A 22,133-nucleotide genomic window follows, 5' to 3' on the forward strand; every position below is an offset into this window, starting at 1 on the left:
TTTAGAGTGGCCTTTTATTGTGGCCAGCCTAAGGCACACCTGTGCAATAATCATGCTATCCAATCAGCAGCTTGATATGCCACACCTGTGAGGTGGATGGATTATCTCGGCAAAGGAGAAGTGCTCACTAACACAGATTTAGACAGATTTGTGAACAATATTTGTGAGAAATAGGCCTTTGTGTACATAGAAAAAGTCTTAGATCTTTGAGTTCAGCTCATGAAAAATAGGGGCAAAAACAAGTTTTGCGTTTATAATTTTGTTCAGTGTATTTCACATTACATATTTTAACAGTTATATTAAAAAAAATATTCCATTAGCCTTAGTTATTTACCATATTTATATTTTTTATTTTTGTAAAAAAGTAAATTTCCATTGACTAAAATTTATATTCATACACATTGATCCTTTTTTTTTAACCCTAATATTTAAACAGTAAATGTGTGACACCTGTGGCTTTGAATAATAATAAACATTATGTATTGTATATAAAAGGAATTTCTAAGCTTTTTGTTTTTGTCCTAAAGTATCTGTTCAGACCGTATACGTTCAGCCTGGTCTGGTGTTTGGGAATGTTCCAGTGCAAGCGCATTGCCCAGTATGTGCACAGAACGTGATAACTCGCCTGGAGTATACATCAGGAGCACTAGCTTGGCTCTCTTGCGCAGGCCTTGCCATTTTTGGGTTAGATGAAGCATTACATAATATACACTCTTATGGTTTTCTTCTTTTGCTCAAACACTCCCCTGATTGTTCTGTTCTCATCTCCCATGTTCTAGTTGTATCTACGGCTGCTGCCTGATTCCCTTCTGTGTGGACAGTCTGAAGGATGTGACCCACCACTGTCCAAACTGCAGCAGTGCTTTAGGAGTCTATAGGAGAATGTGAACCAGCTGCAGAACATGTGAAGGAGTTGTGTGACACATCGACTCTATATTTATTATCATTCTTCAGCCAGAGTCAATTCATTATCTGTGCCACACTGACGTGTATTTGTACACACGCCTACCTTAACGTACTTGTCTTTTCATTGTAAACTGTGATTTAACTTAAAGTTAAATCTTAAAAATATAAAAATAAAAATAACTTTATTTCACACTAGTGAAGACATCTGTGTAACATTTATACATAATTACAGTGCAAAAGTTCTTCTTTCTTTAATCAAATGTATGTAGAAAATGATTAAATAAATGAATATGTGTATGCTTTCACACTCAAAAGTCCTATCGTGTGCATGTAATGCAATTTCTGTTTGTTCCCTCTGTTTGCTTGGCAAATATTATAAATGCTGCACCAGAACAAAAACAACCGGATCAGTCTCATGACACAAACAAATAAAAGATTTAAGGCAAAATCTGCTGGAGATCTTCTACTTCGTAGATCCAGTTTTTCCTGTGAATCAAAGCATTTTCAGAAAGATCTGCCATCTTCACAGCACGCAGCACCGGCTCTGGACTGTGAGACTGGATGACACCCATAACCATGACGTATTTACCTGTGGGTTAAAAAAATAGAAAATTAGAAGAATACCTCAGTGTTTAAAATATTTACTTTGTGAATTTGTCACTCACGTGACCTAATTAATATTCATGAGTGGCGGTTTTTGTCATATCCTCCTGAGAAACAGAAAATTCACTTTGTGAATTACATTTAATTCATATGTTATGTCCTCTGTAGAGGACACAAGGACTCAGAAAAAGAAGAAAAAATAAAAGACTATGAAAAGACAAAACCAATAGTATAATAATAATAATATAATATATATATATATATATATATATATATATATATATATATATATATGTGTGTGTGTGTGTGTGTGTGTGTGTGTATATATATATATATATATATATATATATATAGTTTTTAATACAAAACTTCGTTTAAGAATGGTTCTCAACTGTTACACAAAAACATAAAATGATTTGATATACCATCTTGCTTTATGCAATGTTTAAAAATTGCATAACTAGTTTTCCCATTCAGCACAATGTAATCTATACACAGTATCTAATTTGCATATTACAGCGTGTTGAAAAAAGAAGTGTAATAATGGGAACAGTAATTCGCCAGACTTTCATAATAATATCTAATATTTCATAAGAATGTTGATATATATATATATTTTCCCCCTATTCAATTCTTATGTCTCCCAAAACGCATAATAAACATGCTTTTTGTCCTGGTGTCCTCTAGTGGACATTCAATTATTGATTTGAAGCCCCGTAACGTTTCTGAGATGTTGATTTATGACAAACAATTTGAAAATTATTATTAATCCGGTTTAAGTAATTACTAATTATTATCATGTGAGGTCTCAGAGAAATTCACTAAAATACAATGTCCACTACTGAGACAAATACTCCATAGCTGTGTCTCAGGAGGATAAAAAACATGTAATATACGCAAACAGAAAAACTAACCGTGTATTTTATTCATATTTTGTATATTTTTCTCTTTGTCTTCAGAAAACCTAAAAAAAAAAAAGAAAAAGCTACTAACCAGCACTCAGGCAGGGTTTTCCCTTCGGCACGCTGTTAATGCCGCTGACGACAAAGTTCCCGGTCTCGTCCAGAATGAGCACGGTGTTGTGATCGGACTGCACTTCCAGCACAGTCCCCTGCATCCAGACCACGGACACCGGTAACGAGCGCTGCTCACCGGGGCCCAGTCGTCTGATAACATACTCGGACCTTCCTCCTGCTGTCTGGCGCTCTGTCCCTTCACGCAGCTGGCTGGACAACACTTTCACCGGAGGACTGCGAGCTCTGTCTGCACTCAGAAAACTGCTTCCCATCATCTTAAGGTCTGATTGAAAACCATACAGTCTATGTTGTAAACGCGCTCTGTTTTTCAAACGCGTGCAGAAGAAGAAAAGAAAAGAAAAAGATCCGGACGTGACGATTTGTTTCAAAATAAAGGCGCGAATTATATTTTACTGTAGAAGCAAGTTCAATCAAAATGTGTGAGTTGATGTTGTCGATGTCGATGTTAGCCTAATGTTGTAAATAGAGACGAAACATTTTTCGATCATTTTAATATACTACAGTATACTAATATACTATGATTTTTCGATCATTTTAATATACTACATATACTAAATATTCTACATAGAATATTGGTAACACTTTACAACAGGGTTTCATTAGTTAAAGTAACAAACGAAAAATACATGTATTGTATTAAATGTATTGTGTTATATTTATTAATCTTTATTAATGTTAGTTAATGAAATACAGTTGTTCACTTTTAGTTCACTGTTAATTCACGTTAACAAGCACAACTTTTGGTTTGAATTATGCATTTAATGTTGGAATTAACTTAAACATATATATATATATTTAAATTAACATAAACATAAATAAATGCTGTCAAATTATTGTTCTTATTGTCTTAGTTCATGTTTACTAAATTAGTTAACTAATGAGATTTATTGTAAAGTGTTACCAGAATATTTAACAGCGTTAATAATATACATGTACACTCACCAGCCACTTTATTAGGTACTTCTGTTCAATTGCTTGGTAACACAAATTGCTAATCAGCCAATCACATGGCAGCAACTCAATGCATTTAGGCATCTAGATGTTCTAAACCTTTAGCTCAAGCGAAAGGTTGGGGGTTCGAGTCCCGGTGAACACATGTTAGGTAAAATGGTTAGCCTGAATGCAATGTAAGTCGCTTTGGATAAAAGTGTCTGCTAAATGCTTAAGTATTTAAGTATAAGTATTAAAATGTGGTGGAGATGACTTGCTGGAGTTTAGACCGAGCATCAGAAAGGGGATTTAAGTGACTTTGAAAGTGGAATGGTTGTTGGTGCCAGACGGGCCGGTCTGAGTATTTCACAGACTGCTGATCTACTGGGACTTTCACGAACAACCATCTTGGGTTTACTGAGAATGGTCCAAAAAAGACAAAATATCCAGTGAGCCACAGTTGTGTGGACAAAAATGCCTTGTTTATGTCAGAGGAGACAGTAATTCAAATAACAACTTGTTACAACCAAGGTGTGTAGAATAACATCTCTGAATGCACAACACGTCAAACCCTGAAGCAGGTGGGCTACAGAAGCAGAAGTCTTGGTTTCTGCTTTGATGGTAGGTTCAGAATTTGGTGTAAAGAACATGAAAGCATGCATCCATCATGCCTTGTCTCAATGGTTCAGGCTGGTGGTGGTGGTGTAATGGTTTTGGGGGATGTATTTTTGTCACACTTTGGGCCCCTTAGTACCAATTGAGCATTGTTTAAACCCCACAGCCTACCTGAGTATTGTTGCTAACCATGTCCATCACTTTATGACTACAGTGTATCCATCTTCTGATGGCTATTTCCAGCAGGATAATGCACCATGTCACAAAGCTCAAATTATCTCAGACTGCTTTCTTGAACATGACAATGAGTTTACTTTACACTTGCCTCCACAGTCACCAGCTTTCAATCCAATAGAGCAGCTTTGGGATGTGGTGGGATGGTAGATTCACATCATGGATGTGCAGCTGAAAAATCTGCAGCAACTGCGTGATGTTATCATGTCAATATGAACCAAAATCTCTGAGGAATGCTTCCAACACCTTGTTGAATCTATGCCACGGAGAATTAAGGCAGTTCTGAAGGCAAAAGGTGGTCCGACCCTGTACTAGCAAGGTTACCCAATAAAGTGGCCAATGAGAGAGTGTGTGTGTGTGTGTGTGTATGTTTGTGTTTGTGTAATTTATGTGTTTAGCGATATTTGAGCATTCCGTTTACAGTAGTACAAAAAATGAGAGCACTAATAATTAGGAATTTCAGCAACAAAAAGGGGGGGGGGGGCTTGAAGGAAGAAGGCATTATTCATAATGAAAAAAAGAAAATTACACCTTAAAGTAGAGTTTGTATGTAGACTGTACAAATTTTACATGTCCTCAATATTTTTGATAAACAAAATTGAAACAGTAATCAAATAATATTTTATCTTTTTTAAGAACACTAAGAAATAGGTTTACAGTTCAAAAATGTACATTTATATAATCTACATAGAAAAAAACTATAAATTACAAAGCAATCTCTCGGATCTGCTTCAAAACATCCAAAAATAACAGTTTGGGGATTTCCAGAAAAACCTTAATTATACTTGAGCTAAACAATCTCTCCAAAGCTTCAGTCGTATAACTCCGTGTCCAAAAGAAGTGTCAAAACAAAAGGAGCATATAGTGTCAACATCAGATTTTATAAACCACTGTAAAGACCCGCAAAGAAAGAATCAAATCGAATAGTAGTTTTGTTCTTCATAGAGTACCTTTTATTAAATTCTGTATGACTACATTTTACATTATTAGTTATGATCACAAATAAACAGGTACCAGTCATAGAACAAAATACATTTTTATGCCATATTCAAGAACAGCACAAGGAATTCATATAATGATTCTAAATGTCTGAAACAATTAAAGATAGCAGTTTTATAGTTGGAGACAGTTATACAAGTATTTAGACAAAAAAAAAAGTGCTACATATCCTCTGTTCTGATTAGTAGTGGAACATTCCTTTTTGACAATTTGTCATGTACACTTAAGAAAAAATCTGAATCGATGAACAATAGGATGACAAAGAAAATGTGTGATTATGAAAAAAGATTAAGTGGACTAATATGCTGTATTCCTTCATCTACAGAGTCTCACAGATGTATCATCTTGGTAAGATTACAGTGTGGCTAATTCGGGTTCAGTGCTGCTATATGTAATCTCCACCTTGATGATGGTAAGTTAGATAAAGTATTAAAATGCTGAAGAAAACTGTCCATCCACCGGGTCCAATTCCTAGAAAAATAAACATGACAACGACAAAGAGGTAATTAATGATGTCTGATAGACTTCAGCATTTACAAACTGAATCAGATATTCTCAAAGAGACTACTTTTTTCAGCACATATCTTTACAGTGTGCATGAAACCTCACCTGGAGAGCTTGCAGTGTTTTTGACAGTGGTAGCCTTAGTTGTTACAGTGGTAGACGGGGCAGCAGTTGTTGTGTCTGCTGTTAATTTTCCTCCAGACAGATTGAGATTGAGTTTATCCAGCTCTGACTGTAACTGCAGCGAGATCCAGCTTCGCACGACTGTTTGGTTTTCAAATGTTTTTAGATCCTGCAAATTGTTACCAAGAAGACCCACTACTTCTGATATGCTGAGGCTCTGTAATACATAAGGAGTGGATGCTGTGTTATCAAAACAAATGTGAACATTAAACGGGGTATCGATGAACATAATTTTTTTTTTTTTTTGCTCACCGCGATCACGCTTGCATCCAGACTTATGAAAGTGGTCAGGCTCATGCTGACATTGTATGATGACAGATTCCTAATGTAGCCTAGATCTGCACCTCCTACAAAAAAAAGAAAAAAGAAAAGCAAATACTGAATGGAAACTAACGGTTTCGCAATCCGTGAGCAAATTAAGCTGGTATTTTAAAATTCTGAATCATTATGTGCATTTGTATGTGCATTCAATGGGCTTGAAGTGACATTTGAAGGGCGTTCTGACCGAGATAGGCGTCAATGAGCTGGAAGGCTGACAGGATGGTGCGATTATCGGTTGTGGAGGACATGGGAAATGCTTTGTTAGCGATGGTGAAGAGTGCCTTCTTGTTCTCAGATGAACATGTTGACACATCCAAGGCACTGCTCTCCCTGTTATTGAGGATAATAAAAATAAATCTGATGATTAAGCATTTAAATGACATGCAAATATGTACTGTACTATCAGAAAATATATAAATGCTACTTTTTAAAAGGTTGGGGTCAGTGAAATGTTTTTCTATTCAGCAAGGTGGCATTAAACTGAACAAAGTAACAGTATTTCTATTTGAAAAAAAAATGCTGTTCTTTTGAGCTTTCGATTCATCAAAATATCATGGCTCCCAAAATATTAAGCAACACAACTGTTTTCAACATGAATAATAATAAATGTTTCTCAAGCAGCAAATTAGCCTATTTGAATGGTCTCTAAAGGTTCATGTGACACTGAAGACTTGTGTAATGGAACTTTTCTTTACCTCAAACTATCAGGTGATATTGTTGACAATGTGCTGACATTCAGAGAGCAGAGATTTGGTCCTTTCACTAGATTCAGCTCAGTGGCGGTCAAAGTGTTGTTGGCGCTTAGGTATTTGGTAATGATTAGTTTGCTCTGAAAGATTTTAACACATTAACACAAAACCAAATATTTTGCATATGTAAAATAAGAAAGATTCATCTGAAAATTCATGTCAAAATCTGCACCTGTGCAGCGGACCATTCGCCATCATTAGCATTCATGAGCGCTGCCAGTGTGTCGGGTTTAGTGATGTTCCATTTACTTATTTCATCCTCCGTCGCATTCCTGGACACGGACTTCAGTACCTGGACCTTATCTTCTGAAAGGCCGTTTGGCAGTATCTGATGGACAATAGCAACACCTCTACATTAAAAAACTGTCCTGGATGTCCTGGAAGATTTGATCAGATTTTAATACGTGTCATACTACCTCTTTGAGTTTGTCCAAAATGATTCTCTGAAAGTCGCTGTTGTCAATTTTATCACACAGGCTAGCGAGGTTCTCCAGCACCACGGTTGAACTCAGACAGTTACCGAACTGTGTCGCATCATATCCAAAGGGGAAGGCATCATCGCTGATGGCAACACTAGTGATGTTGCCCTTAGTACATTCACTCGCTTGGAACCCAGCTTGGAACACAAGTGAATAACATGATTTAGGAAATTTTGTGGTTAAAAGTTACTGTCCACCTTATTTTGTCCACCTTATTCAGTATAACATCATGAATGAGAGTGTGATGTTGCTTAACTGTAGAGATTTGAGAATTATTTGAGAATGAGAAAAAAACGGAGGTTAAGATGGCATACCCCTCTTGGCTCTGGTTGGAATTATAATGATTGCTTTAAACAGCTTTTTCAGTTGTGGCTTTGGTGTGTTTTGTTCACGCAGCATTTTAAGGAAGGTTTTGAAGAACTTGGCTAAATCACTCTGTTTAAAACAAGAAAGCCATTAAAAAAATAACACGAGGTTAGTTAAAGACATTATTACACTCAGAAACATTTGGTGTAGGATTTTAAACAATTTCCACTCATAACTTGCTAGTAGATTTCACAAATGATTACAAAGAAATGCAAATAGCAAACATGAACATTTAAAGTAGAGAGACTGGAATAGTATTTTCTTGTAAAAAAACAAACCTATTTTTACAGTGTAGCTCAAATGTGTGTAATGTTCACACGTAAAGTACCTCTTTGAATGATCCCCAAAAGCTTTGTGAGAAGTACAAAGGCAGTATTCCCAGATCATCAAGTGTTTTCTGATTCCAGTTGCTTGTTGCTCTAAATAATAGAGACATGTTCTTCCATTACCACACAACCATGACCAGTGCACTTTTAACTAATGCACAGAATCAGGACCGAAAATAACATTCTCTGGAATAATCATAAGCTTACTCAATTTTATTTTACATTTTTTAATCAAGCAATCAACTTGCCCATATTTTGACGTTCCCTTCATGAGAAGATCTTGCATGGCTGATATTTGCGAATCTGAGAGGTCTTTGCAGTTCTTCAAGTTCTCAAGGATTTCTGGGTCTGAGTTTCTGATGACATCACCGCTCACAGCACATGCCAAGTTGCCCAGCACCGCCAGATCCTGTTTACTGATGCTTGTTCTATTAATGCCCTGAATTGAAAAATAAGAAAATGTACAGTTTTTAATAAAATACTATAATAGCTAAAGGCTGTAACACCAAGCTGGCGATCAGCCAAAAACAGAAGTTATGAAACCAAGCAATTAACAAAGTCGCGGGACTTTGTTAATGATTTGTAATGGAGAGTTATTTCTTCTCACGCAGACTCAGAACATAAGTGCTAGTTTGTGGTTTATTCTAGTCTTTTGCTGTGTGTCCAAATACAACTTTGTGGCCTTTTGTCATCAGCAGTTTCTTTGATATTAGTTTGGTATGTTTGGGCCCTAAATGATTTATATTGGGCGATACTTACCAAGCAATCTATAGCATTATTCAACAAAATGTCCCTTCTTCCTCTCAATGTGCCTGAAAAGACTGAGAGATCTGCTGCTCCGACTTGAGTAAAGTATGCCTTGCAGAGGGTTTTGTTGATTGTTTCATAACTGAAGAGGACAACAGACAAAGTATTTTACACCTCTGGCAAACAATATACATTTTTAAAGGAATAGATCAAATTTCTAAGCATGGCTTACTTGAAGTACAGCAACATATCTGAATGATAGTTTTCAAAATCGAAAGGTGATTCCTTTCTAATAATGTTGTACATGCAAGTCAGCTAGGAAACAATTAGAAACAAAGCATATTTATTGTTCATGTTCTGACTTAAACTCAACTGATCACATTTCTGAAAAGCGTTTTTGTCAGCTCTCACCTGAGTCTCGCTCAGGATCACTTTAGATCTGTTCGGTCTCCTTCGACAGGCTTTGATCAGGCCTTTGACTTTGATTTGGGTGTATGTCTGCACTCGTGTGCAAGTAAATCCTTGCAAAACTTCCACAGACAGGCTGCAGACAAAAACAAAATCACAAATGTAAAAATGTTTCTTTCAGTGCATATTCATAAGGTATTTTTATACATAACAGTTAAAAAAGCCAAAATACGTACTCATCAGGCTGGGCAAAAACATTTACCACTGAATCGAAGAAAAGAACCGCCTATAAAGAATTTTAGATAAAAAAAAAAAAAAAGATATTAGCAGAAGAATTATCTACGCTGAAAAACTGTAACAAATTTAAATAAATAAAGGTTCTACATTGACATTGAGGACTCTATGAGAAATATTTAACATCCATGGAATGTTTGCATTCCACAAAAGGTTCTTTACAGTGAAAAAAAGGTTCTTAAGGTTATTAAAATGTTTATTTAAGAACTGTTCAATGAAAGGTTTATTGGAGAACCAAAAATGGATCTTCTACTGTGTCATCACTGCGAACCCCCCTTTTAAAACCGTTATTTTGTTTTAGAGTTGTAGTTTGTTGTAGTACCTGTTCAGGTTTCCACTTTTTTTTGTTAAACTCCATCAGAACTGCTGTGTCTAAATTGGTGTTAATCTGCAGGAACTTTCTTGGAATTTGAACGGCCAAGTCACTGGGAATGTTTGTCATTAAAGCAGATACTGTTGATTCCACTTTGATTAACTAGAGATAAAAAAAGACATTTAAATGCCCAACATATATCATTGCACTTGAAATATCACTTAATATGCTTAAATGATCCTTACTTACCTGTCTCACAAAGGTCGTTTGAACAATCTCTGGGGCAGCCAGTATGTTTTTCACAAATTCTGTGTTTCTGGTTGTTTCAAGAATTTGTGCCGGACTAATGGTTGTCAGGACTGTTGAAGGAATCCCTCCAATCAATGATCCAAGACTTATCAAACTGCTGCCAGTGTTTAACTGTCAGAAAGTCAACAAAGTCATTCCTTTTATGGGATTTTAAGGTCTACTGGAGATGATATTTTGACAAACAATATACTTAAATGTATCTTTAAAATATCAAGAATTTTTAAGTGAAATTTCTTCCACTCGCGACTTAAATTTTACCTTGAAATCTCCACTGAGAAGCACTTGTACGATTGCCTGGGCTTGTCCGAAGGACCATCCAGCTGTACTGCCCAGCGTTGAAAGACTACTGATGAGAACCGATGGAGGTGCTAAATTTATTTGTGTAGTTGTTAGGCCAACAATTTGGCTTCCCAAATTGATAATAGCGCTAACATCAATGGTCTTGATGTTTTTTGCAAGGGTAGCAGATATCTGAGGATGAGTATAAGGAATATCAGTCAGTAACATCACGCTTACACAAAGAAATTACTCAACTGGAATACTTACCGCAGGATCCACACCGGAGCAAGATGTCTTGAAGTTTCCAAGAATGACATTAGTTTGATTTTCATTTAGTTTAGAGAATGTCGATACTGGTGCATCACACTGCAAAAACGAAGGCAAGCTAGTGGAGCACAGAGAACATAGTGAACAAGCTGAACTCAGAAAACGCACTGAGATTTTGATTTGGTTTCTGTTCAGACTTACTCAAATAGATTAAAGTCACTGTTTTGTAGAAAGATGAGCTCTGTGTAGCGGCTGAGGACTTTCTTCGGAAGTGCCTTTTGATTGAACAGCTTTATGTTATCAGGATTCACAGCGAAGAGTTGCATCTGCAAAAAAAAAAATCAGACAGAGTGTGAACAACATGCATTAGCTTGCTTTCACCAATATAATGTCACACAAAACACGGCATGCTTATGTAAGTACCGACGATCTAAATGAACAAATGGATCCAGTTCATACCGTTGTCTGAGGGCCGAAAGAGTAGAGATCGTCCAGAGTCAATAAAGTTATGAATACACCAATGTTGTTGACAAACCACGCAGTTGAATTCAATCTTGCGTCAGAGGAGTTGTAGCATTTTGCTTGAGAGTCTAAAATTGAATAAAATCATTAAGAGTATTTAATACATACACTGCTTAACAAGAGTATCCATTTCTTAAAAACAAATTGTACCACAAGCCTTAAAACAGTAGTTTATATATACATACTAGATGCTGCACTAGAATACTATATATATATATAAAAACAATTACTTGAATTCAAGTCATTTATTGCATTCCCAGGCTAAGAACAAGTATCCTTTCGAAGAAAAAGAAGACTAATTCACCTGTTTTCAGATATGTCTTGATGGTGCCATACACATCGTCAGTGGTAATCTGAGAACCATTAAAGCTGAAATCTTTGCCTAAGACATTGACCCTAGAAGAAAAGAGAATGCATTTGAAAAGTTACAGAAGACTTCGCATTCATACCTCTGAGCCAACAAATTTCAACACATCCGTTCACACTCACATTTTCTTGTATGATTGGCAAGATGCGCTCAGTGTGTCTTTTGACCCTATTAGATCTTTGTTCAGGAACTTCAAGTAGAGCTTGAGTCTACGGTTAAACCACAGATCAACCTCGGTCTCATTGTCACTAGTCAACGCCAGGCGCCAGACGCAGGGAAGGATGGCACTTTTCACATTATCTGGAACATCTTCCTGTAAAAAGACAGAAATAAAGGCATTACAAAAAATGGCGAATTTAAATATTATTCTACATAAATGTGCTTCGAAACTTTTAAGACTCACCGTATCCAAGAACTCGGGGGTTTTGGTAAAGTTGTTGAAGATCACGCAGATTTGTGAATTGTTTTTCACCACTTCCGGCTGTCTCAAGTAGCTTCCCAGCTCAAAAGGAGCAATAGAGTTTACAAGCTGAAATAGATGAGTCAAGCATCAGTTTCTATCTACACTGAGCACTGAGCATCAGATCTGTAGAGCTGATACGCAGCGTACCTCAGATATCCGTGGTGGTGGTATCAGAGAGAGGAAGGTGGTCAGATCTGGAAGCGGCCCAAAGCCGTACAGGCTTTCATTTAAGAACTTGATGAAGCTGTTGTTTCTGTAGCACCTCAGAGGCTGTGGTCCTACAAGAGCAAAAAAGATCGTTCAATAGCAAATGTTGTGTCTTAGTTGATGTTATTGAATAAAGCAAGATATTTATCAAATTATTTATTTATTTCATTTTAGGATCTGACTGTTTTATGCGGGGCGGTGTTTTTTTTAAAATGTCTTAACATGAAGGTAACATGAAGAATTACCCATGAAGGATTGAAGAATGCTATTGTAGATTGCATTTTTGGTGTTTGTGGGTAATGTAGGTCGAACAACATCTAAGAGCCCCAGGCTGTAAATTAAAATGACACAATATATAATGTCTAAATTAGCATAATACACTGCAAATGTAAATGCATTGCCTTTAAAGTCCATTGTTCTTACGCGGTTTGAGTGACATTGCAGTCTGTTTTGTTGAGGAAGTTGAAAAATGGAGACACAAAGCTCTCTGAAAGGTTGTCTACCAGAGGTCTTATTCTCTTCTGGAGCCAAATGACAGCTTCCTGATTTGGGATGCTCAGATTAGACAGGAGGGCTCTGTCAAATATCTGTTTAATCAGTGCTGATTTTACATCTTGTCTGAGCGAGATGTTCTGGAAAGGAGAAAATGATATCATTGGAGCATAAGCGCCGTTTTGGACATTTTAGATAAAGTTAATTAGCATGAATGTTTGGTGCGCACCTGCACTTTCTGGGAGAAGAGGTCAAAGAAAGCAGGAAGCTGGCAATCCTTGACATACTGCAGGACATTGATGATGCTTTGAGAATCATTTAGCACAGGAGGATTCACAGAAAGCTCAGACAGTTGTCTGAGACCCAACTGAGGTAGAACTTCCACCTAAATTGACAAACAAAATGACTGTCACAATGTTTTTTACCATGAGGAATCCTGCATAAATTGCATAATTTTGTACTCACTGCACTGAAGTTTCTGTTCAGTGCCAAAAGGTCATTTAGAGGAGCTGACTGAATGAATGGCCCAAAGTTTCTGTTGACCCACTGCGTACTGTTGGCTGTATCTTTAAGGCACCCGGGATCTGGAAGAGCAACAAGAACATTTACATTGCGATTCATGATGGTAGATCAATGTGAACCTTTCAGGTGTTTTTCCTCATCCATATAATAGAAGATAAAGTAAGCAGTATTTGGCACTTAATCTTTAAATGGGCAAAGACACAATATTTCAGCAGATAATTTCATACTGTAAGCATTTTCATACTTTTAAGTTCAATTTAAAGCAATGAAGAGATTAAAAATATTTTAAACCAACCATCAATGTCTTTGCGAGAGAGGAAGGCGTTCATGAAGTTTGTGTAGATCAGATCCTGTCTTGTAGGGGGTTGCAGTGGATTGCAAATGTCTTGTCCATCTCGTGGAGATGCATTGAAAATATTTGTAGCGCTGAAAGATGACAAACACCGTATTTATTTTAGTGCCTGCAAAATGACATTGTCACTTCATATCATGTAACTAAGACCAACTTACATAGTGCGGTAGGTTTCACAGTTGAGGTTCTTGGTGCTGAGGCAGGACAGGAGACTTTGAGACAGTGAAGGTAAGAAGGGATTTAGACGCCCCTGGAACCATGACTGAATGAAGGCAGGATCTCTCAGTCTCTGGGGACTAAAGCGATTGATCCGGATTTCAGCGATCACATCCAGCACATCGGCCAAAGACACATTGCTGACACCGGGAGTCTGGAATTAAACACACGTTACACTATATAATCACATAACAAATAAAATAAAATAAAATAAAATTAGCTTCATACGTTGTTGGAAAACTTCAGCAGTGCATCATCAAGGTTTGTGCCTATTTTGGTGAAGAAAAGCTTCCAGGTGTCTTTTGTCACGTTGCTTGACAGTTTGCAAGCCAACAGGTCAGCCACTTGTTGAGAGTTTAACTGCGACGGCTGATGGCACAAAAGAGCTTTTATCAAAACATTAACAATGACACATATAAAGAAATATAGTAATGAGGCATTGAATCAAGAGCAAAGCGTTCTTCTTCTGTGTAACATTACCTCTGGTAGACAGGCGAACTGCAACACTGTGAAGTTACAAAGTCCTGTTGCAGTTGAATTCAAGAATTGAGCCACAGCAGAGCTGTAAGCCAGAAGAACATAAAGCATTTACAACAGACCATCATGAGCTCAGTGTTTAACTCACTTGACGGCAGACAGAACAGCTCACCTGTTGACACTTGCACAGAGAGAAGCCTCTGAAAAAGACATAACGAAAACTTTGAGTTTATGCAGAATCGCTGACATCTCAAATCAAGTCAGACATGATCCGTCACTTACCGTTTACAGGAGGTGATGTGCACTGCAGGAGTAACAACAAATGTTTTATAACAATTGCTTTTTGTAGACAGTGAGATGCAGAATATTGAACATTAACTTAATCTTTTTATTGATCATTACTTACATTGCTTGCATTGTTGATGCACACTAGAGGGAATTTAAATACAATTCACACTTTAGTTCCGCATTGAATTTTTTTGATGTGAGCATGTGTTCAAGAGCAAAGTGGTATTGTCTCACCATCAGGAGGAATCATCATCACTGAGTCTCTGATCGTCAGCAGGGCTTCAGACTGGTTAGGAGGGACTGATGATAATGTCTGATCAATCCTGTTAAAGCTGATTCAGAGAAACAAATACACAACCGATGTGATCTTATTCTACACTAACACATCCAGGTCACTTTTGTTTCTTAAAAAAAAGGGACTTACATGGCATTGTAGTTTTCACAAGTGAAGTTTGCCTGCAGGACAGAAGAGAGAGATCGTGAAATTGTTGCACAGGATCAAGACTGATAATAAAGTTGATAAATAAACAACAACAATCATTTTAGAATTTCATTTCAAATATTTTAAACGATATACTTTTAAAAAACACAACAATAATAATAATGTTGTGGTTGTTGCTAAATGCATTTCTACACAGGTTATGTGTAATGTTGTATTGAACACCTTTCTGGCCTGTGTCCGGAGAAAGGGGAGGAAGTTGTTTAGTCTGTCTCTGTTGACGGCTCTAAGAAGGAAGTCAAAGACTCCTGTGAGGATGTTTGTTCTGTTTTCTGGACTAGCGGGAGTATTGAACACCAGTTCCACCAGCTGCTCCATTGTGAGAACAGGAAGAGCATCCAGCTGCAAATGACATGAGACTTGACTGACATGCATTCACAAAGCTTTTGCATAACGTGTCGTCAGCATGTCTTTAATATTCAGCGATAGTAACAATTTCTGACTTACAGCTGAAAAATTGCGGCTGAAAGTGGAAAACTCTTGAATCCGAACCAACGGAGAGAAACTGCCAAAGTTTTGCAGGATGAAGTCCACACTGTTGTTAAATGGCAATGTGCAGTCGACACCTGAAATAAAATCATGAAACCCTTTATTCATTACCTATTATCAGTGGAGGTTATTAAAACCGAATCCTGTAAAGTATTATATGTCAAATAAAGTAAAAAAGAAAAAAAAACATTTTGTATAAGTCTGTTAAACCAAATGATCAGTAACAACTACCTGTGTTTGGACGTTTCGACAGGAATGGAAAAATGAAGTCTCTGAGGACATTCATCTGTGTTGCATTATCCATCAGTCCAGAATTATTATTTAGCTCTGCAAAGCTGTAGCAATAAAACCGTTGGAGATGTAAGAGGATAATGATTACAAAAGTATTTGCAACTGTATGTCATTTCTGATTATGATGACATATTGACTTCTTATAGTGCGCGTATATGACTGCGCTATATTTGCGACAGTCAAATCCACTCACTTGACAACACATGATAGGTAAATATTGATAGCCTGAATGCACTGGAAGTCGCTTTGGATAAAAGCATCTTCTAAATGCATAAACTTAAACTTAACTTAAACTTAACTTGACTATAGGGGGCTCCAAAATTGCAAGATACACAAAACTACAAACATTAACTTTAAAGGAATAGTTCACCCAAATGTAAAATTTTTTGAGAGTTCACTCACCCATCCAAGATGTAGATGGGTTTCTTTATTTAACAGAAAAATATCTGGAGAATTTTAGCATTACATCATTTGCTCACCAATGAATCCTCTGCTGTGCATGGGTTCATTACCGAAAGCAATACTATGGATACAGGATCTTAATTTAGCTATAAGCATCATTTGTTAATTAAACATTGACAGCACCCATTCACTGCAGAGGATCCATTGGTTAGCAAGTGAAGCAATGCTCCAAATATTTTCTGTGGAAGAAACAAACACCCCTTCATCTTGAGTTGAGGGGTCTAAATATTTCTTCAAATGACGAACTTAAAAATAGTGTGTAATGACCTATACAGCAATGTTCTAGATATATTTAGTAAAGAGCCATACAGGCATCTAGTGGGTAAACCATGGCATTACAAATAATAATAATAATAAAAAAAATATCTCACTAAATTAAATTGACATTTTTTCCGCTGGTTTGTTTGAAGAGCTCCGTGAACCACGTGACCGCGCGACGACGCCGACGAGATTAAAGCTCGTCGGAACCATAGACTGTAAAAAAACTCTATCTTTCAATGGCCCTGGCTTTAACTCAAGCGCTACATTTGACGATTTACGAGACAATAAGTGCGACAAAACTGTATTTATTTAGTACTAAAACTTACAAAATTTGAAAGCTGAGTTGCCAATTTGGCGTGAGATTTACATGGGCAGAGTGAGAGCGTGGGACAGTCTGCAAGCGTGTGTCTCGCGCCAAATGCGTGAGAGATGGCAACCCTGATCGTGGATGCATGGACGGTGAGTAGATTTCAGCAAGTTTAAATTTCTGCATGAACTATTCCGTTAATAATTATAATTTCCATTTTAATTATTATTATTATTATTAATAATATTATTGCTTTAATGTTTTTATTTTTTTATATATTTTTTGGTCACACACAACCAGGAAGTAACCTCTGTCTCAACCAGGAGTGTTAACTTATCAGGTGTAAACCAACAGGTTTGTGATAATCAGATAATGAAAGGCTATCAGATATCAGCTGAAGGGAACGTGATGAACATACAGTGCCCTGTAGGCCTGGCAGCTGAAGCTACGTGTGTTGAAGCAAGACAGGAATTCACGCGGAATTTGAGGTAGCAGGGGCTTCATCTTAATTTGGAACCAGAATCTCATGAACTCCACATCATCAAGATTTCCAGATGTGAAGCCATCTGCTGGAAGCTCTGCAAACAAGGCTGTGATGTTGCTTTGAGATGAGTTTGTCACCTGAAAAATGAAAAGAATAGAAAAAAGCCTTGTCAAAAAAGGCGGTCGTTTAAATGTAGCACAAATATAAGCTTTTGTTTTTTATTATTACCAATCTGGACTTCAGTGTCTGCAGTGTTCTGGAGAGTTCAGTAGTCAGAAGCTTTAGGTTTCCCTCAGTGAAGCTCAGATTTGATTGAGCGACACAATTAATCGATTTAGCCAGATTCTCTTCAGTCTGTGATGTCTGCACCAGAAAAAAATTACCATTAGTTAAATAATACGACTGCAGGCAACAGCTTTCTTAGGCAGTAGATCAGCCCAAGACCATCACGTCTTGTACTAGACGTTCCAGTTTTTCCACATTAGAACAAAACCACATTGTACAGTATTTTTATTTTTCACATTCTCTAGATGTGTGACATGCCAGAAGGCTTGTTAGACTTGATCAGGGTGTTGTTAATTGTGTCTGATGTTGAAAGGTTGGGGTTTGTGAAAGACAAACTCACTTGACAGGAATTGTTACTGCTGGTGAATTTACAGTTGTCGACAGGTTCTGGGATTGGAGGTTCTTCAGATCTAAACAAAGTATAAAGAGCACGGTATTAGTTCCAACAAATCAGATACGCTGTTAGGTAAATAAAATACATTTATTAAGGACCACATATCCTCACACCACCAAAACAATGTTCTTCTGCAAGACATATGCAGTTGTTTTTAACTGCTACAGGGCTGAAATTAGCTTTAATTATTATAATTTTGTGTACCGCTTGTTTGTTCTTAGAGCTCTAATTTGGTTTAGAATGCAGGTAGAAACTCTACTCACAAAACAATGCTGAATATTGATGTTTTGTCCGATAATGTCTGGTTAGCTAGCAGATATTTCTTCATCACAGAGAGAACCACAAACTCGAACCACTCAGTGATGTTGCTGATGCTGAAGTAATTTATTGTGATGTTGCTGTCCAAGCTCAAGGTCAAGTTCACCAGTAGCTGTATCGTTGTATTTCTGTTACTGCTGCCACTTGTCTGAAAAATAATAATTATTTTTAGGTTTATGCATATTAGGTCAATTAAAAAGGTTAATTAATGGCATCTTAAAAATTCTGAAAAACAAAGAGAGGCAACAGTATTTTGACTTCTAAACCTGTGGCATGTCTTTGAGGTTTTTTTTTGGGAGTCTTTGATATATACAAATAATTTGATTGATTATTTGGCATTTTAAATGATTGGTTTGTAAAAACAAATATGAACAAAACTAAGGAATGAACATTCTTATAAAGGCATATTATAAATCGTTAAGAAAAAAAGAAAACGTACCGTCTTAGAAATGTTCACACATGATCTGATGAATCTTCCCAATGGTTTCAAAGCAGCCAGGAAATCACTGAGATTCTGCACAGAAATGTGAAAAGAATTAGGATCATCTTCCTCATTCATGTTTCATCACTGGCCTGATTTATAAGCACCAGTCCAGCTACATCATCATAATCATCATCATCATCATCATCAAGTACACTCATATCTAACCTTATTAAGTCCATCTGAACTGGCAATGGACAGGTTAAGTGTTACATTAGTAAATGGCTGCAAGAAAGTCCCGAAGATCTGAGTGATGGCATTCGTATCTAGCTTAGAAGATGTTTCTAGCTGAAAGATCAGCTCAGCTTTCTGCTCTGGGGTGAGCTTATCTACTGCAAGCAACTGCGAAGAAGCACAAAGATTCAGATGAATCATCTCAACAATAATGAGGTTTGATTCACACCAAATATGATTTGATTCACACCATAAAACATTAATTCACTCACCCCATCAAACGTTGGGTTCAGATCTGAGAAATCTCGCAGACGTGCGCTAGCTGAGAATGCTTGGAAGTTCAGCTGAAGCCATTCCCCAGGGCTGCTTGTACTGTTCACACAGCCGGCTTCGAAACAAACACTCAACATAAGCAACTCCAGAAGCAAACTCATAGGCAGAACCTTGTCTTTTTTAACTCTTATTAGCCTCTAGAGTCTGAATGCACAAAAACAGTTACCATCAGTTGTATTTCTAGCCAGAAAAGGTTTCACGAAGTTCTGATACACCATCCTTTGTCTTTCAGGACCAATCTTTAAGCTTAGCTCATTCACTCTGTAAAAAAACAAACAAACATGTGATTTAAGTTGATTTTCTTTGACAACAAGTAGCAGCCAAGAAAAACAGCGTTATTTATGAGTGGATAACACACAGTGCTTGGAAGCTCTTGCAGGTGAGGTTGCTTTGACTCAGACAGGAGAGCGTGTCTTTGGACAGTGAAGACAGGTATGGATTGAGCTTCACTTGGAACCAGAGCCTCGCGAAATTCGCATCACTCAGTGAACCCACTATTGAGCCATTCGCCCTGACTCCATTGATGTTGTTCACAACAAGACCGACGTCAAGTCTAGATCTCTGTTTGGAAGATTAAAGAGGCACTGAATAGGTGGTTTCCTTTTCAAAATGAATTGTTGTGATAGGTTGGAAATATGTCAATATTCAGATTGACTGTACCAGCAATGTATACAGATCAAAGGCAGCATCAGTAAACGCTTTGAGGTTTTTGAGATTTCCCTGTGATAAGTCTGAAAGTTGTATCCCGGAGCAGGAGAGAGTGTTATTGAGCGTTGACTCCGAGAACTGAAATAGGAATGGGGAAACAAAACAAATAAAAACAGATATTATCAATGTTCCTTAGATAAAAGTGAAACATAATATCGCCCTCATCATGTATAATAGTCTACAGTTTATAAATACTTACTGAAGCGCATGTCGAACCACTGTTGGAAACTGTGCCTGTAAAATAAAGAAATATAAGAAAAATATCAAGGAAATTACATATATGAACAATTAGACTGAAATATTAGGTTCAGTGACAAAAGTATTCAGAAACGCACCATTTTGAAAGTCCACCAGACACTTTGAAGAAACAGAAAACAAATCAAATCCATAAAACATTTCATTGTTAAATGATTCAACATTCATAATCACAATCCAGCAAAGTTTTATTTCTATCGACCCGTTAAAACAAGTTTCTGTGCGAGCACGCTTTTAAAATAAAAACATTCATTGCTTTGATTCTGAAGCTAAACTGAAAATCATGACATTTGAAAGGACTGAATACGTTTAACAAGCAGCATCAGCAAACTAATGTTGTGCAGAAAGTGATAAATACCTGGCCGTTAATTAGTGTGAAGATTCCTATGAAAGAGAAAAAGTGTATCTCATCAAACGTGAATCTTTAAAAATCTCTCTATTAATGAGAATAGTAACAAAAACAGCTTTACTCACCTAAAGTCACTAGCGTGCAAAGCTCTAAGTGTGCCATTTTCACACTGACACCCCTGATCTTAACAAGACACAATTACACAGCATTATTATTTTAGAAAATGCATGAAAAAATAATGATGTATTATTACAAATATGATATATTTATTAAAATAATTATCGAACTATTCTCATTATAACTATTGTAGTTATAATAAATAGTATTCTAGTGTGTCCTTACAAGCATGCAGTGACAGTGCGAGCACTTACCTGTGGCAGGAGTATCTGTGCGCGTCTGTCAGTCAGCTCTGCAGGTGTGCTATTAACTGAGGTATCAAAGGGGTGTGGGCCAACTAAATATTTAACTTTGCGAACGTCAGTAAATCCAAAACAAGATCAACAACTCCTTCTGGGAAGGGGCAAAACAAGTGGCTGGGAATGTAAAGTACTTGAATTTCAACCAAACTGTGTTATCTGATACATCGGCATTTAAAGTTAATACATTCAGCTGTACAGATTATCATTATCACTTTGGATTAGAGTGTCCAAAAATTTTATTTATTACTCGTTACTAATTACTCCTTTCAAACGTGATATTATTACTTTACTTATTACTTTCCGGCAATAGTATTAACACGACTAGTTACTTTTCCTTCAATAAGTTGTAATTGTGTATCTTCCCCATAAAATTCTTGCAAAATGTTACTAACAATATATTTCTGCCTCATCATTTGACCAAAATTTGAGCAAAATCTACATTGGATTACAACTATTAAACACTCATTGGTGAATGATAGTGACTTTTAAGTGTTGTATTGATTGTCATGTGTAGCTTGAAGCTAATCGTAGCGTCGTAAAGTTCATAATCGTAAAGTATTTTATCAAAAGAAATCACATAAATTCATGCAATTAAAAAAAAAAAACTACAAAGGTTAAACTACCAGTTCCTGCAATACGTAATATTATTTGTGTATTAGTTCTACTAACTAGTTACTGCCCAACACTACTGCAAAATGACTAAATGTAAATATATTCTCATTAATAACCAATATGTTTTAAGTGGAATCCAAATTCTAAGTGTCAGGTTTGGCTGTTGCCAGTTGCCTTGTAAACGTTTCACTGGTAGACCCCTCTATTTAAAACATTAATTAATCTATTTAAAACCTT

The 22,133-nt window shown here is 36.7% G+C and overlaps 2 protein-coding genes across 2 annotated transcripts; both read right to left on the minus strand.

Moving 5' to 3' along the window:
- Nucleotides 1–1,069: 1,069 nt before the first annotated feature.
- Nucleotides 1,070–2,898, minus strand: LOC127946731 (recQ-mediated genome instability protein 2-like). The gene is made up of 2 exons (XM_052543466.1): nt 2,503–2,898; nt 1,070–1,495 (listed from the first exon to the last, which is right to left on the minus strand). The coding sequence occupies exons 1-2, from the start codon at nt 2,798–2,800 to the stop codon at nt 1,344–1,346; spliced, it is 450 nt and encodes a 149-aa protein (XP_052399426.1). The 5' UTR covers nt 2,801–2,898; the 3' UTR covers nt 1,070–1,343.
- Nucleotides 2,899–5,338: 2,440 nt separating this feature from the next.
- Nucleotides 5,339–21,307, minus strand: LOC127946925 (uncharacterized). The gene is made up of 55 exons (XM_052543739.1): nt 21,237–21,307; nt 20,991–21,048; nt 20,875–20,900; nt 20,597–20,618; nt 20,461–20,495; nt 20,214–20,339; nt 19,912–20,114; nt 19,720–19,814; nt 19,493–19,608; nt 19,215–19,388; nt 19,005–19,079; nt 18,511–18,713; nt 18,194–18,263; nt 17,797–17,931; nt 17,503–17,705; nt 15,995–16,098; nt 15,722–15,840; nt 15,440–15,616; nt 15,200–15,231; nt 15,010–15,107; nt 14,894–14,916; nt 14,770–14,791; nt 14,660–14,687; nt 14,491–14,572; nt 14,239–14,379; nt 13,953–14,164; nt 13,738–13,868; nt 13,386–13,504; nt 13,150–13,305; nt 12,852–13,060; nt 12,674–12,759; nt 12,369–12,499; nt 12,162–12,287; nt 11,881–12,071; nt 11,696–11,787; nt 11,329–11,459; nt 11,071–11,195; nt 10,870–10,987; nt 10,582–10,794; nt 10,264–10,434; nt 10,024–10,176; nt 9,644–9,693; nt 9,411–9,543; nt 9,232–9,314; nt 9,012–9,141; nt 8,501–8,691; nt 8,255–8,345; nt 7,875–7,995; nt 7,498–7,697; nt 7,254–7,409; nt 7,028–7,161; nt 6,517–6,662; nt 6,264–6,358; nt 5,934–6,168; nt 5,339–5,795 (listed from the first exon to the last, which is right to left on the minus strand). Exons 2-55 carry the CDS (start codon nt 21,025–21,027, stop codon nt 5,710–5,712), a joined length of 6,561 nt encoding a protein of 2,186 aa, XP_052399699.1. The 5' UTR covers nt 21,028–21,048; nt 21,237–21,307; the 3' UTR covers nt 5,339–5,709.
- Between the last annotated feature and the right edge of the window lie 826 nt (nt 21,308–22,133).

This window comes from Carassius gibelio, chromosome A25 (genome assembly GCF_023724105.1).
Source record: "Carassius gibelio isolate Cgi1373 ecotype wild population from Czech Republic chromosome A25, carGib1.2-hapl.c, whole genome shotgun sequence".
Taxonomy (NCBI): Eukaryota; Metazoa; Chordata; class Actinopteri; order Cypriniformes; family Cyprinidae; genus Carassius; species Carassius gibelio.